We start from the raw sequence: 16,763 nt of genomic DNA, 5'->3' as shown, positions 1-16,763 counted from the left end.
AGGATTTGAAGAAGATGGAGATGAAGGAGGTCATGACTAACATACCTTACCATTAAATAATCATGACAAACTACAGTAGTTGAGTAAAATATGTTTAGAGTACTACAGGGTATGTACAAGGTAAAGTAAGTAAGTTTTCCTTATACTGTACCAAATAAATCTAAATTAGCAAATATTTTTACCAATGTTTAGTAGTTATACCTGCTACTTGATACTACAAATTACAACTATTGTATTACTTAAATCATTAGTTGGTACTGTACTACTAGATAGGCAGTTTTGGAAATCTGGAATATTAATTAAAACTTTGATGAGAAAATGTCCCTCTTTAACTGGTTAGTGATGAATGGAACCTAGAACTACAGTTTTATCCAAAGGGCACATATGTATTCAATTTGCTATTTTATGTCCAAATAGTAAATACAGTACCATGTATTTTAGGTTGAGTAATAGAAAACCTGGTTCAGACAAGTAAATTCGCCAACTAACTGCCCACCAATCAAAGACAAAATTGCTACTCCTATGATTCAACACGATTACTTCAAGACTCTATTGTTCCTTTCATTTCTTTTATTGTTTCAAATCCTGAGATATAATAAGTACAGTTGCTCAAAAATGTATTTGAAAAGTGGGATCCGATGGATGTCAAAACGAACAATACAACACCTGTTGTCTGGGCACTGTTGCCTCGGTAGGGTTGGTAAGCGTGAGTAGGCATAGGTGCTGCAACTTCTTATAACCAGGGTAGTTTATCTTTATAATTACAAGTATCCATCGACATTAAAACAGTAAACATTGCATTATAGGCATACCTGTATGAAAGCAGTATAATCACCATACATAGCCTTTTTACTTCCTCCATGACAACAGCCCCATCCACTCCTGTCTGGCTGTTAAGGCGTGGTTTGAGCAACACCCGGAAATCACAGTGTTACCACACCCACCTAAATCCCCTGACCTGAACCCCATCGAACATGTGTGGGCTGCCATGAATAAAGACTACCCACACAACTGCCATCGTAGTCGTGCTATGGTCATCAATACTGTAGTGCCTTGCAGGCATGGGAACACCTGCATGGCCCGGAGGGACAACAGCTGACACCAGAGTTGGTGGCATCTATGCCTCGGTGCTTGAATAGTGTTCTGGACGCAGGAGTTGGTTACACCAAATATTAATTCAATAAATGTGGGATGCCATTAGTTTACCTTACCTATTAATATAACTTACCCTGATATCTAATACATGTATGCATACCAAATGCTACGTATGGATACAGTCAACATATGCATTTTGTTGTTGTTGTTGCGCAGAGGAACATTTAAACATTACCATGCACATATTGTTTACTTTATGTGCATAACATGGATAATGTCTTTTTAGACTCATTTCTTGTTAATATAACCATATTAATTGTATATACTGTACAGTATATGAAATGCTTTCATGACAAAAGGCAGGAAACGTCTTGTATACTACATGGCAGCCATTGTAGCATGCAGGGCTACCACCTTTACTCCTGGTCCTCTTCCATTTCCCAAAAACATCCGTCCGATGTGTCATATTGGCATGAACAATATATTTCAGATACTTTATTGAGCGACTGTACCTTTCTATTTAACTACGGGTATATTAATCTTACTTTTAGTTGCCTCTTCCCTCAGTGAGAAAAACATAATATATTAATACTCACCATTTGACAAGTGCATTACTTTGGCCATTTTACTAAGTGTATTCTCCATCTTGCTCTGAGTGTTCTCCATCTCATGACCAAAATCATCCAGCATCCTGCAATGGTGAAGAAATACATGCATACATCATCACTGCAAAGTCATTAGATTAAGGAAACATTTTCTCTCTCTTGCACAGACAAATGGTCAGACTACTGTTAAGTATTTTTGATGGTTCATATCTCTCCAATTGCTCAGCATTTCTGATGGTTCACCTATTTCAACCACCCATTTAGGAGCAAAGTTTTTAAGCTCTTATGGAAATAAACCTACAGACTCGAGAATGTCACACAGTTGAGAGGTGTTATGGACTCCTCAAGTACAGTATCTAGAGATGAACACCTTTCCTGATGTCCATGCTCCTCTTTAAAGGATGGACGTCAGTGAAACCCCCTACCCCTATAGAAACCAAAGGAAGATGCAATCCCTTAAAGTCATGCATGCTAGGGACACAACTCATCAACTGTTTGATGGTCATTACTATGATACTGCAGAAATAAAGCCAAGAAACTCAACAGGTTTATAAATTCAATTGAATTCAAAATTTCTTTATTCAGATCCCCACACCCAGTTTTCATATCTGGTTTTTGACAAAACCTTAAGACTTGGTCTAAGACTGACCCCTAATAGGGAAAGACTAAAAGACCAAATCCTCATCTACAGTAGAAACTACTCTCAATACAAGAACTATGTGTGCAAAGCCTTTCCAATATGTTCAGCACCCTCATAATCTTGTGTTAAAAGTAAAGTTACATTCCTGGAAAACAAACACATCTGAATAAGCATTAACTATACAGTAGTTTAAAGTTCCATTTATTGTAAAATTGCATAAATATGCATGGATCAAGCATATTACAAGAAAAAATCAGCAGCTTCCTTCCCATTCCTCAGCACTGCATCACCATGTATTGGGGCAGGAATGATATACAAGATCCTCTGAAATTAACTGGTCAACTAATCTGAGTTACAGATTAAAAAAAAAAGCCCCTTATTCAGAGTATATAGTATTCTGAGTTTTTAATGTACAGTACTGTATGTTATTTTTAGAAAGACATATCTCCCTACTGGCTCTTATCAGCATATGATCGTCCACTTTCTCCACTGAAGCTTCTACATACTGTATGTTCAATACTGCTTTAGACAATATGGGTTCAGTTACTAAAATTTTGTATTATTAATGGCTTGAAGATTCTATCCAAAGAAAGACGGATCATACTTACACAGCTTGTTCATCGACCTCTTGGCCGATTTGACGAGACATATTCTTGAGAGTTCCCATTGATGAGGCTATCTGATCAAGCTGACCATCTTGCTGGTTCATGATCATCTGTAACATTTAAAATTAAGTAAATATCATTTGTAAATATAAAAAGAAGCATCTACTACAGTTAATATAATATAAGTGACTACAGTATTTCTTTATTACACAGGGATATACTGTAACAGAAAATCTATGTGCATGCATATAAAAACAAAATATTGTTAGTATTTATTTTTACACAAAGATATCAGTCTTAATCTACAAGTGGTTTATACATCATTCAATTAACCCTCTCGCTGCTGGAAGATAAAATATTTGTCATCTGTTTCACAACACACTAGACAACTCTGTGGTTGATATCCCACACTCAACACACTAACTCTAGCCCTCAAAGAAATGTTTAACCTTGTGGTAAGTATTTGTCTATTTTTTTATTCTTTATTTTTTTTTTGCACATTCTTTATGTAGGATCGTGTGTGCTGGTAACTGAATAAAAAAATTAAGAAAATAATGTATATATACTTAAAATTACAGAATGTAAAAAAAAAAATAATGGATGGCAAAAGTTTTGTCATCAGGTGGGTAACAGTTGGAAATATCCTCGCTTGACCTGGTAGTGTGAAGGTTAACTTCATTTTAAACTCATTGAAATGAAATACATGCAGTGGTGTAGAGTGTAATTTAATAGTGGAAGTGAGACTCAGTGGTATAGAAGATGTATGGGAAAAAGGAAGCATTCCTTTCATTTAAAAAAAAAAAGTGCTACCCAGAGTGCTTAAATCAGGGAATTTAAAAACTACAAGTAAGCTCATTTCTTATAAGTTTAAGATGTATCGGGTTAAGGATTTTCAAACAGTTAAAATCTTTTCATTGTCTATCATGGCAAAAAGAGAATACAGTACAGAAGATTATGTGTACTGTAGATGTTTGTGTTGCTCTGAAACAATGACTGAACAGGTTTGAGTTATCTCTAAGTGGCAAAATTTTACTTAATGCTGCTGCTTGACTGTTAGTGGTACTGTACTTATGGAATACTGTACAGTATGTACAGTCCCCCCCCACCCAAAGTCTTGTGAATCGTGGCTTTCCGAGCAATGTTACTTGGCCTGTTTCAGGACTGTATATTTTATTAATAAATTCTTGTGAATTCACATACTGTTCAGTAGTTGATCTAGTATTTCAGGTTATACATTACACCCAGGAACTCACCTGTTGCTGAACAAGAGTTCTTTCAATAAATTCACCATTTGGACTGTCTGCCTCATTAACAAGGCGGCTGTAGCGGGTGGCCCCATGGGTTACTACCTGAGGCATCTTGAGGGGGCTGTTGTCGTCCACTGGCTGAAATATAAGAAAAATTTAAGCATGTTTTCACTTTCACAGCTTAAAGGAAGACGTGCAAAGAAAAAATGGCAGAAATTCTACTTTTGTTTGAAGTAAGCAAAATTAAAATAGGTACAGTACATTGAATTTCAGTAAATAAAAAAAAATTGAATTAAAAAATACATACAGTAACATTCAATTCAAGAAAATAAATAACATGAAATAAATAAATGCATAGTACAAATGGAAGTTAACATTCAGTAATGAAAAGATATTGATCCTGAAATCTAATTTTGTAACTGAAATTAGACTGGAGGATCTGTGTTACTCTGCCAGCTAGATCTAGAGAGTTAAAGCTGACACTAGCCTTGGAAAATAGTAACTTGAGGCCGATCAGCTGCTCCTTCCACCTTTAACCAGATCACTGAAAAGGACTCTTAAGGATGTATGGGGGTTAACCGAGTCTGAATACCTGATTTACTATACTGTATCATTACTCTTTGTGCAACCTAAAACTATCTAACTAAACATAAAGCCTCCTGAAAGGATCTCCAATTTTCTGTTATCATAGAAAACGGGAAATTTGTATCATAGAAAATGGGAAAAGTCTACTTTCCCGAAAAGTAGATCATCGACTTTTCGGGGAAGTAGATTATCGACCTTCTGGGAAATCTTACCTAATTTTGCGAAGTGGATTATCATAGAAAACGGGAAATTTGTATCACAGAAAATGTGAAATATCTACTTTCTGGGAAAGTTGGTTATCTACTTATAATAGAAAACGGGAAATTTGTATCATAGAAAATGGGAAATATCTACTTTCCGGGAAAGTTGGTTATCTACTTTCCTGAAAAGTAGATTATCTACTTTTCGGGAAAGTAGATTATCGACTTTTCGAGGAAGTAGATTATCGACTTTTCGAGGAAGTAGATTATCGACTTCTGGGGAAATATTAAAAAATTTTGTGAAGTAGATTATCATAGAAAACGGGAAATTTGTATTATAGAAAATGGGAAATATCTACTTTCTGGGAAAGTTGGTTATCTACTTATCATAGAAAATGGGAAATTTGTATCATAGAAAATGGGAAATATCTACTTTCCGGGAAAGTTGGTTATCTACTTTCCCGAAAAGTAGATTATCTACTTTTCGGGAAAGTAGATTATAGACTTTTCGGGGAAGTAGAATATTTCATTTTCCCCGTTTTCTATTATAAGTAGATAACCAACTTTCCCAGAAAGTAGATATTTCCCATTTTCTGTGATACAAATTTCCCGTTTTCTATGATAATCTACTTTGCAAAATTAGGTAATATTTCTCAAAAAATCGATAATCTACTTCCCCAAAAAGTCGATAATCTACTTTCCCGAAAAGTAGATAATCTACTTTTCGGGAAAGTAGATAACCAACTTTCCCGGAAAGTAGATATTTCCCATTTTCTATGATACAATTTTCCCGTTTTCTATGAGAAGTAGATGACCAACTTTCCCAGAAAGTAGATATTTCCCATTTTCTGTGATACAAATTTCCCGTTTTCTATGATAATCTACTTCACAAAATTTGGTAATATTTCCCCAAAAGTCGATAAACTACTTCACCGAAAAGTCTATAATCTACTTTCCCGAAAAGTAGATAATCTACTTTTCGGGAAAGTAGATAACCAACTTTCCCGGAAAGTAGATATTTCCCATTTTCTATGATACAATTTTCCCGTTTTCTATGATAAGTAGATAACCAACTTTCCCAGAAAGTAGATATTTCCCATTTTCTGTGATACAAATTTCCCGTTTTCTATGATAATTTAGTTCGGAAAATTAGGTAATATTTCCCAAAAAGTCGATAATCTACTTTCCTGGAAAGTAGATATTTCCTATTTTCTATAAAAATTTCCTGTTTTCTGTAATAAAATTTCCGTTTTCTATGACAATCTAATTTTCAAAAAATTATGTAATCTACTTTCCTGAAAAGTAGATATTTCCCATTTTCTATGAAAAAAAGTTCCGTTTAAAAATTTCATATTTTGTCAGAATTTCCCATTTTCTATAGATATATATAACACTGATTTTAATTTAATTGAAACAGTTTATTTAGACAGAAAAACACAGATACAGAGTGGATAATAATAACAATATTAACATGGCTGAGCCAGGTGAGAACCTGAGCTCTCTTTTAGGCACCTGATACAGTATATACATTTATCTCAAGAATGTATTATGTAACAATCAGTGTCAGCTGGAATAGTACAATAGCATGGTGGTAATAAGAACATCTCATAATGTTACCACGGTTATCACTTCAATATTTATTAATTTTATTTATTTATTATATATTTTTTTTTAATTTTTTTTTATTTATTATTTATTCATATATACATAAATTACAGTGGAATTGAAAAACATAAGTATAATGGGGGAACAGTTCAATATGCGATGTACAGTAATAAGGTTGAACAAGAGGACAGCTGTCAGGATTATGACTAGTTGGCAATTATGTTCATTGCAATGGTAATTACTTATCCATTTACATGATAATTTCCTATAAAACGGTTTTGATGGTACAATAAAAGCAGGTACTGTAAGTTGGGGTTCTCCTCTTCGTTATGCAACTACGCTTTCCACGTAACAAGTCCATTGCTGAAATTATATATATACCAACCCACTTTTACAATGCAGGACTCGCAAGTATCCTCTTAGCTGACAAGGTAGGGTTGCTACTGCCTAAGGTAATTGTAACTCTTGAATTCAGACACAAAGAACCTGTCATTCAAAAACAGGCCAAACAGCTCTTTTGGGTGACAAACTGTTTTAACAAGACAGGTTGAGTTACTTTGGTGACTTTGAGTTCCCTAACAACAGTGGATGAAAGGTAAGTCTTCACATAACCATATTGCCAGTGAGATTCTAAATTAATTACATCAAATACAACTAATGCATCATACAGTTGAGGTAGTGTATTTCTCCTCAGGAAAACTGCCCTACCTTAAGGAAACTGTAGGGGTAAGCCATAAGTAAATGCTTAACAAGTGTAAAGACAACTATCAAAACACGTAACTAATCCCGAGTAATGCAGTTAAAGTTTGGAGAGAAAGATCCACACCCCGGGAAGATATAGATAGGGCTAAAGTTGCACTGTTGTTGTGATTTCATGTTGTAAATGAAGAAATGACATGTACACAGCGACAGTAATTATCAAAATGCCTTCTGTCTTGAATGGGAATATCCATTTCTACGAGTACGTTTCAAGGATCTGGTTCTATGAGGAAAGAGTAGCTACTGTGCTCTTTAAATTGGTCCCTACAATCTTCAGGGTTCCATCCGAGTTTTAACCACCTAGACTTAGCTACCTGAATACAGGCCCCCAGGGTGGTGGCAAGGTACTAAAATAATTTTAAAGCATATTGCACAAAAAAAAAACATGTGAGGGAAGCTTTTAAAACAGAAAACAACCAAGAAACTATAGGTTCATAATACAGAAAGTAGAATTTGCAGCAACCAAACATAACAAGCATGCATCATATTTACCCCAACTGATTCTGGTACCTGTCTGGCTGTAACGTCTCGGTCCTTCTTGGTAAGGTTGAGCCGCTCTTTCATGGACTGGAGAGAGAGGGTAGGAGAGAAAAATAAGTTTTAAGGTATGAGGCATACTTCTCTGCTTAATATGTACTGTATAACTGCCAATTTATTTTGTTTTTCATAAATTTATATAAATGTAGACTCTCACCAAAAACTTCTCGAATGCTATAAGCACTATGCAATCTGAAAGATGAAAAAAAAAATCTGAAACCATTCCGAGACGTCAAGCCCCATTCTGCTCATTCTCACATCCATCGTGCCCAGGTGCTAGAAAAGTTTTTGTTGAGAGTGTACAATCAACTTAAGCATGAGCCATGAACTTGTGCAGAAATTCCAATACTGATACAGAAACTTGGCAGGTGGGTTGGTTTCATCTATACCTAACACAATAATGTGATTTTAAAGGAAGCTGATAAAGGTGAAGTGCAAGGAAAGAATGGTTTGAGGGTAGTTAGTGTTCATAAAGTCTTATATTCAATGACGAAAAAAAAATCTAACTTGCTCTCATATTGCATAACTGTAAACACACACATTCATTGTTGAAGGAAAGGTATACAAAACCAAAACACTGGAAAATGAGGAGGAAAACATCATGCAGTATGTGGATGGGGTAAAGGGTTGGTTGCACCACACAAATTGCTAATCCTGACTTTCATTATACAGTTTATGTAAAAGAGATATAACGACATTACATACCTTGACCTCCTCCTTTGTGTGCTCTATGAAGGTCCTCCTCGCTGCTAGCTCACCACTGTCAATCTTGAACTTTCTTGGGTTCTTCTCAACAATACGTGGACACTCAGAGTTAAGGAAAACTAACATAAAGGCATAGAGGAGTGCTGCTGCTGCCACATATAGAGACAGCTCTAGTTCTACTTGTAACAACAGCTGATACACCAACCGAGGCACAGGAGGAGGGGATGGTGGTTCTGACGACCCCCACTCCCAGGGGGGGTCGTCCATTCTCGTTAAGGGTTCCCCACCACCTGGGTCATCCAGGGGTGCAGGAGACCCGGGGCAAGGGGTTACAGGTAGGAACTCCACGTAAATAATAAATGGATTGGACATGGAGAGAAAGACCTAATGATATCTTGCTACATGAGTGAATAACAAAAGGTGAAAACTGATTTTATATCTAAAAGTCAATAAAATCTAAAGGTGCCAGTTTACTCCACTGTCAAGAAAATATTCTATGTAAAACAGTCAATAAGGGGGTCATCAGAGATGTGGTATTGGGTAAGGTGTTGCCTACATCATGATCAATCAACAGAAGACACAAGACTAGAGGGCATTTATCCTAACCTTGAAGTTAATCATTGTTACTGTCCCAGAAAGCAAGGAAGGAAAAAAACAAGATACAGGAAAAGGGATGGTGATATATATTGACATAAAAGAATGGGGATGATTATAGATTCCAGAAGAGCAGAGGGTATGTTGACGCTAGCAGTACAGGTAGTTGTGCAAAGACGGGGGATAAGCACCAAGACGATGGCTTTACAAACTCCCCAGTACTCCTTCTCTCCATGTTGCCTCACCCATGACACCTGTGTTTCCGTTTCCTGAAGTCAAACGTCACTGCTTCATAAACCCAACATTGAGTCAAACACCATTATAAGTTCTGGGAGGTAATATACACAGGATTACGCAGATGGTAGTTGTTATTGTTATGGCTAATCACATTGGTTTCACTCGATATTGAACACAGCTTCAGTAAAATGATGTAGCCATCAAGAAGGTGAATAATTTACTTGGGAGTTTCTTTTCTTCCCTTTAATTCACAATGTTCCTCAATGGACTTGATGCAAATGTCTGACATGTCACACAGAACATTATTTCCAGTTAAATTAAATGTTTGACACTTTCAATTCTTTAGTACATACTGAAAAGGAGAACGAAATATTTGTTTATTAACGTCCGCTACCACAATACAGTAAAGTTTTTTGTTAAATTTCAATCTTAATCAAAGATCACTTGCACACTGAGTAAGTCTTCTGCATACGGTACAGTACCTGTACTGTACACGAAATTGAAAAATTCTTTCACATTCAAACTGTACAAATAATGAAATTTCACAATTGTGACAAATATATAATGGGTTAGATTGGGGGCAGGGTTGGGCCAGGTTAAGGGAGAGTTGGGTTAGGTAAAGGGAGGGTTAAATAGTTTAAGCTGGGCTAAGTTAGGTTCCACGTTTGGGGAGTAGTCACTCCCTCCCTCAGCCTAGCTGTAAATGAGTCTTTACTTTAGCAGGGGTCTTTATTGCATGTGAACAGAGGTTAAACATTTTGAAACCATGAGTCAAACCCAAACAATGTAGTACTGTATTACTACAGTAAACAATTACTGTATTCAGTCAGCATCACATTTTAGTAAGTTTGTATGATAGTGATTGGGTGGGTGTTTGTAATTTCTGGCCAAGCCCTTGAGTAAAATATGTTAACGAATGCGTTTACACTTTACACGTAGCTATTTAGTGTAGAACGATTTTTTTCCAATTGTGCTCTGTACAGTACAGTATACAATACATATAACTATGAACAAATTATTTTTATTATGAAAACAAACCAAAACAAACGGACAAACTCTTGTATGCACAACTAAAACTTAGAGCCACCGCAAGTGTATTGTTTAACACACGTTTCAGGCTTATAATATGGGTTTAATTTTCAAAATTAACAGGTACGTTACTGCGTATCTTCCCCAACATTTATTATTATACGGTATACTAACTTCACTCCACTCACAGAGAAGATTGTGGCAAGGTTAGAGCCCAAATGATGGTGACGATAACATCACCAAATTTTGGTTGTTTAACCATTAATGATTATCTTTAGCAAAATACTGTCGAGTGAGGGCGGTGCCTCAATCACACTTGAAAACAACTCAACACAGCAGGCAGAAGGTAGAATGTAAATAGCAGGAGCCTGGCACTAAACGAATAGGTAGTCTTGTTTCTGCCAAAGCACTTCGTCCAAATTTCATGCTCCCGGCTCGAAGTGGACAAGATATTGCCCGGACAACCAAGAAAATCGGAGCAACCACTCAGTATCCAATGACACACTTCCCCGGCACCTGGACAAGGAATGGGAGAGGGGGATGTACAATAACTATCAATACCTAAATGTCATTTACAGCGGAAGTTTGACTGAATTTCTTATCTTTGTAAAAAAAACTCACTTTCGCATCCACGGTCCCGAGAACGAGTCACGGACTCGGGCACGCACACGCCACACTAACATGTATCAAGATAAGTTTTCTTTTATCCGAATAAAATTTATGTAATCTAGATGTCACATTACTTTTTGGTGATGTTATTTGGTACTAACACAATGGTCACTACACATTTCAACAAGTAGTTACAGCTGTGACGACACTTATGTATACAAATTACACAATGCTACAGCTGTGACAACACTCAAAGAGCACAGCTATCTTTGGTCAAGCCTCGTTTCATTTTAGTTCACCATGGCTCAATACATAATTTTGATAAATCAATCTTGTTAAAATTTACCACGAGGTTTGACCCACCAACACATCTCTCAAACGTAGTCTTTCTTGAGTACTGTATTGTGTGAATGCTGCGTTGGGTGTGATAGCGTCGTTCCTCCTGTATTGGGGGACGAATACTGTCCAAGGAATGAGTATGGTGGGACTGGGGTGGGTGGTAGCAATGGTACTACTGGAGTGATGGCCACGGTGGTGTGCGTCAGACAGCAGCGTCACCGGAGACAGACGCAGAATGACTGCCGAACTTGCCGCCTCGCGCTTCAACCACCTGCTCACTACACGTACTAATATGACTACTACTACTCCTCACCCTACATCTCACAATTAATACCTTCCCTCTTCAGCACCCTCCTACACAAACTCTTTGCACTTTAAAAAAAATATGACGTTACCTACAATAACTAAGAAAATCTTATGGTAACAATCGACATACAAGAACAATTTTTGTTTTTCTAAGGAGGCTGTGGTGTAGTGTATACCAATCAGCAGTTGTAGGGGAGAGTGTCCACTACAAGGCAAAATGCTTCCCTCCCCCCCCAACCTCTCCAGCACTTCTAGTTTTCGTCATTTCTAATCCCTGGAAGTTGCAACATCAACAAAATACCACACGCTTTTAATGTTACTGCATTTGTTTGGTGGGGATTGTCACAAACCATCTGGGCGGAACAAAATGACAGCCGGATGCATCAGTCGCACTCAATATGTAATTCAAACATTTCCGACACCATCACAATATTTCTCTGTAAACACAATACACGAAAGCTATGAACTCAATATTAGACATGACGAACTGAAATTACTTTACAATTATATAAAACGGATCAAAACTATTCCATTATCAGATAAGACATGAGGTAAAACTAACACGCAGTTGTCCATAAGCAGTAAGTAAACCATGAGACACACTGTTGTTAAGTACAGTACTACAGTATGTTCGCAGCCAACAACATTAGCATGAACGCTACCAACACAAACAGGGGCGCAGTGAAAAAAAACCCGGCGTTACGGAGTGACTTCAGGAGAAACAATGCCTTAAAACATCAGCGTTATGGAGGGTCTTGAGGATGACCATTTCCGTAGAAGCTCAACACCTTACTGACAGAGCGTAAAGGACATTGACGTTGAGCGGGACGCTACCACAACTACACTCCTGCAAACTACAAGCACCATCACCACTAAGGTGACGGTAACGTCAATGAAGAATTAAGGCGAAAGATGCACAAGCACATAGAAGAGTGCACGTGTACCCTAATCTAAGTCTTCCTCCCTCAAGACCATCTCCCCCCTACTACTAACCTCCCCGTCCCGACCACACTAAAAACACTTCCTTTCCATACGTGACGGTTTGTCCCAAACAGCCGTTTCCTTCCCGGTGGAGGTGAGGCGTGACGACTTTCGCCGTCAGTGTCCTGGTGGGGTCCTCCTCCTACACTAGTGACAAGACGTGTGTCAGCTATCCACACATGCACTGAACCTCCACCTTTCATGAGTCCCTTTTACGGTAAATCAACATGAATGGCGGACACACACACATATATATATATATACAGTATATATTATAAGGCAGAGGAAAAATCCGGAGAGCACAGGGAGAAAATATATTTGTATTTTTGTAGTTTAACAGAACTAATGTATTCTGGTGAAGGAACTCGTGCATGTAACACTAATGGTTGATTCAGTTTATTTTAGTCCTTAAAAAAACGTACAATAAACACACCAGGTGCAATTATCTCTAAATATCCCAGCTACTCTTAGCATTTAGGAGCGAGTTTTCTTACTGGAGCTTCTGTATGAGAGGAGTGTGATCACAAGACCTGCTGATTGTCTCACTTTATATAAGTAAAACATACACCACTAAAATCAATTCTCAATCAATTTATTGTTTCTTAATGCAATGTTTTTAGTTAATACTATTTAACCCACAGTAATTGAAATGTGTTTTAGGCTAGCCGCAATCACTGCTACATGCTCGGTAATGTTCATTTCTTATTTGGTCTACTTCAAAATAGTGACGTAAATAAATAAATCCGGGCACAAAAAGAATGTTATGGAAATTTTTACTCGATCCTTCCAAATTTTCCCCATCGGATTTGCATCAAACACAAGAATTATGATCAACTCTGGTCAAAAATTCACAAAGCCATGGCACAAATCCGCCGGAAACGCTTATCCTTAACACACACACACACACACACACACACACCGGAGACCAGCCCTAGAAACACAAACCACCAGACCCCGACACCTTTCACACAGGCCAGCAAGCCCAGGTGGTGAAGCGGCAGGTGTACAGGATACTGTTCTTCCAAGCGAGGGACAAACACAGACGGAGCGGGACGGAAAGACGACGGAGAAGGAAAACAAATGCCTACAGTGATCAGTTCCACCAACAGGTGTCATCATGGTAATGACAAGGTGCTACTATAGAGTCAAAGAGTGTAGTGACGAGTTGTGGTGGTGGCTGGCTATGGTACATGGGGGTAACACAGGTGAAAGTAGAGTCATGGTTCTAGATAATAACAAGGAACAATAAACATGATGTACAAACAGCAGTGGTGGTGGTGGTAGTGATGGTGGATGTAGAAGATTAAAAGAGGAGGAGGAGAGGCATTAGGTAACTAAGATCAGAAGAGCACATTTTGTTTTGTTAGTCTTACTCTTTAATGGCTTCTGGGATGTACAGTATATTAAGGCTAAGTTGGCCAAGTTACACCATGGTCTAGAAGAGAGAGATGGATAGTTAGGATTAAGAGAGAGAGAGAGAGAGAGAGAGAGAGAGAGAGAGAGAGAGAGAGAATTAAGTGGGGAGGATAAGGAGAGGAGATATATAGTGTGGATAGGATTGGGAAAAGTATATGGATAGTGTGAATGGGTAGGGAAGAGGTATGGATAGGGAGGAGGTATAGTGTGGATGGGTAGGAATGAGGTATGGATAATGTGGATGGATAGGAAGGAGGTATAGATAGTGTGAATGGGTAGGAAGGAGGTATGGATAGTGTGGATGGGTAGGAATGAGGTATGGATAATGTAGATAGGTAGGAAGGAGGTATGGAGAGAATGGATAGAGCACGGAGGATATATGGATAGTAAGGAGAAGGTATGGAGCGTATGGATGGGTAGGGAGAGGATAGGGAGCGTATGGATGGGTAAGGAGAGGATAGGGAGGGGTGGGAAGGGGTGCGGTAGCAAGCGTGTGGAGGAACTACTACTACTACTATTTTTTTTCTACTACTACTACTACTCCTACTACTATGAAGGCGTATGTGGAGGGAAAGGGTAGCATGGAGGGGGGTAGTGCCGGGGAGGAGCTAGGAATGGAGGGGAGAGCGAGGAGTTGGGGGGGGGGGTGGCGAAGGGTGCTGAAGGAGGAGCCACTTTACACGCTACCTGCACGTTCAAGGTGACTCATCGCCACTCTAACGTTCATACAACCTTCCCCCCTCCCTCCCCACCACCTCTGCTATAACACGGACGAGTTGTCACACACACACACACACACACACCCTAATGCCTAAATCTAAATCCCTCAAGTATTAAACACAAGACTAATAATGTTAAATTTAACCAGTATAATTTACCACACAATAGCATTTCATCTAAACAAGAAAGTTAACTGGAGGTGATAATCCTGTAGCTATGAGGATCTTCAAGAAATGGCCTCAGTGACCTTTGGTATGAGAGAGGACGTTGTGTGTGTTGGGAAGGAGACGGTATGGGAGGTTGATTGAGTAAATGGACCCCAGTCTTGATGGACCACTGGCGTATCACATGAAGATTAGTACCCCCCCCCCCCTCCCAGCTTATTGCACCTGATGATTAAACACCCGAACGAGGGATTTGGTTAGGTTGTGTCCTAAAACTTAGTCAGAATATGATTGTTGAATTAATGTGTGGAAGTGTTGACATCTACAGGTAATGGCCCCGTCTTAGTGGCTACTGTTGTCTAAAATCTAATTCTAAATCCTGTCATTTTTATACACTGAAAAAAAATTATTTCAACTTAAATGTCATTACCTCTCAAGTTTTCTTCCTACCCAAATTACAATATTATAGAATTAAAAATTCTGAAGACAACTAATAATTAAATTTTAATAAATATTTTAAATTTTTTGCAAATTTTTACAACACCCAAAATATGAAAATCCATGTTATGTGTAATAAATATCTACACGTTAACATCCATCAGCGTAGTGAATTTGAGCCCATGGGCCACATTTAGCGAACGATCAGCCCATTACAAAATACAGTATATAACATTAATTTTCCACCACAGTACACACACAAAACATCGACCACACCTCAGCGTGATTTTACTCCAAGTCAAAATGTTTTTCCAACCATCCACCACCAAACTTAACACAAACCGCTAAATTCTGACTCGTGCAGCTGAGCCCGCCCCCCCTCCCGGCAGCTGCACTAACCAATTGACTTGCTTATACTGTACGAATGTTACCATTATAAAAGAATAACAAAATAATACGCACACACATCTTCAACCAAGGAAATAATAACGAGAATTTAAAGTCTACTAAAACAATACAAAATCAATACACAAATAACACATCGACATATAAATAACAAAACAATTCAATATATAAATACAACAGCTAAATTAACAAAAGAAATACAAATACACAATAAGAATGTAAGAAGCGGTACAGGCGGTCTTGGTTAAGCTGTTACTCCACGACACTTCCCCTTGATGTAACTCCTTTGTTGTCATTATACGCTGTTGAAATACATAGGTTACGTATAGTCTGACATTAGTACATATAATATACATACACAGTGATAATTGAAGTTAAAATAAAAGGTATAAATTCCAAGACATATTGGCGGACAGACAGTGAAACACACACACATACGCTCATCATCATTTCATCACCTCATGCAGTAACCAATAAAATCTGATAACCGAGAGACAGACAGTCAAATCTCTGGTGCAACTCCCACTTTCTCCGCTAGGTGAAACTCATCATATACTTTAGTAATGCCGGTTAGGGACAGGAGTGGACACATCACTATAGGATTTGGCGCACAAGGAGACAACGTTGCCGGTACCGCGCTTCACCGCCTCTGCTTCCCCCAACTATATGGCTGGATGGACCGAGAGTACCCAGGGATCAAAACCATCGAGCCTTAGCACATGTAGTGAATGCGGTATACACCCGACCACGGCAAATCTGATATCTATCCAGACCTTCCCTCCCTCCCAGACCCACCACTACTCCTCCCCCTCGCTCCCTGACCCACCATTTGCCCTCCCTCTCTGACACAGTTCAGGCCCTTAGCCCTCCTCTCATCCTCTTCCAGGCCTCTCCTTAGCCCCCCCACCTTCGCCGCAAATTACCCACAATCAACACAACAAA

At 38.3% G+C, this 16,763-nt stretch overlaps 1 protein-coding gene across 4 annotated transcripts in view; it reads right to left on the bottom strand.

The window, feature by feature from the left end:
* The window catches only part of LOC121871489 (syntaxin-6-like), a 90,097-nt gene that overhangs the window by 11,099 nt on the left and 62,235 nt on the right, over positions 1-16,763 (bottom strand). For 2 of the 4 annotated variants that reach the window (XM_042373859.1, XM_042373857.1), the window contains exons 3-7: positions 8,584-8,678; positions 7,834-7,908; positions 4,199-4,330; positions 2,949-3,055; positions 1,692-1,786 (exon numbers count right to left, since the gene is read on the bottom strand). In XM_042373859.1, the coding sequence (XP_042229793.1) occupies positions 1,692-1,786; positions 2,949-3,055; positions 4,199-4,330; positions 7,834-7,908; positions 8,584-8,678 (504 nt within the window). The remainder of the gene's footprint in view (positions 1-1,691; positions 1,787-2,948; positions 3,056-4,198; positions 4,331-7,833; positions 7,909-8,583; positions 8,679-16,763) is intronic. The other 2 variants (XM_042373861.1, XM_042373858.1) reach the window with 1 other exon arrangement.

The sequence above is a fragment of the Homarus americanus genome, unplaced genomic scaffold, assembly GCF_018991925.1.
Source record: "Homarus americanus isolate GMGI-L3 unplaced genomic scaffold, GMGI_Hamer_2.0 scaffold45698, whole genome shotgun sequence".
In the NCBI taxonomy this organism is placed as follows: Eukaryota; Metazoa; Arthropoda; class Malacostraca; order Decapoda; family Nephropidae; genus Homarus; species Homarus americanus.
Note: the sequence above shows the minus strand (reverse complement) of the source record. Positions and strands in the feature narration are given on the sequence as shown.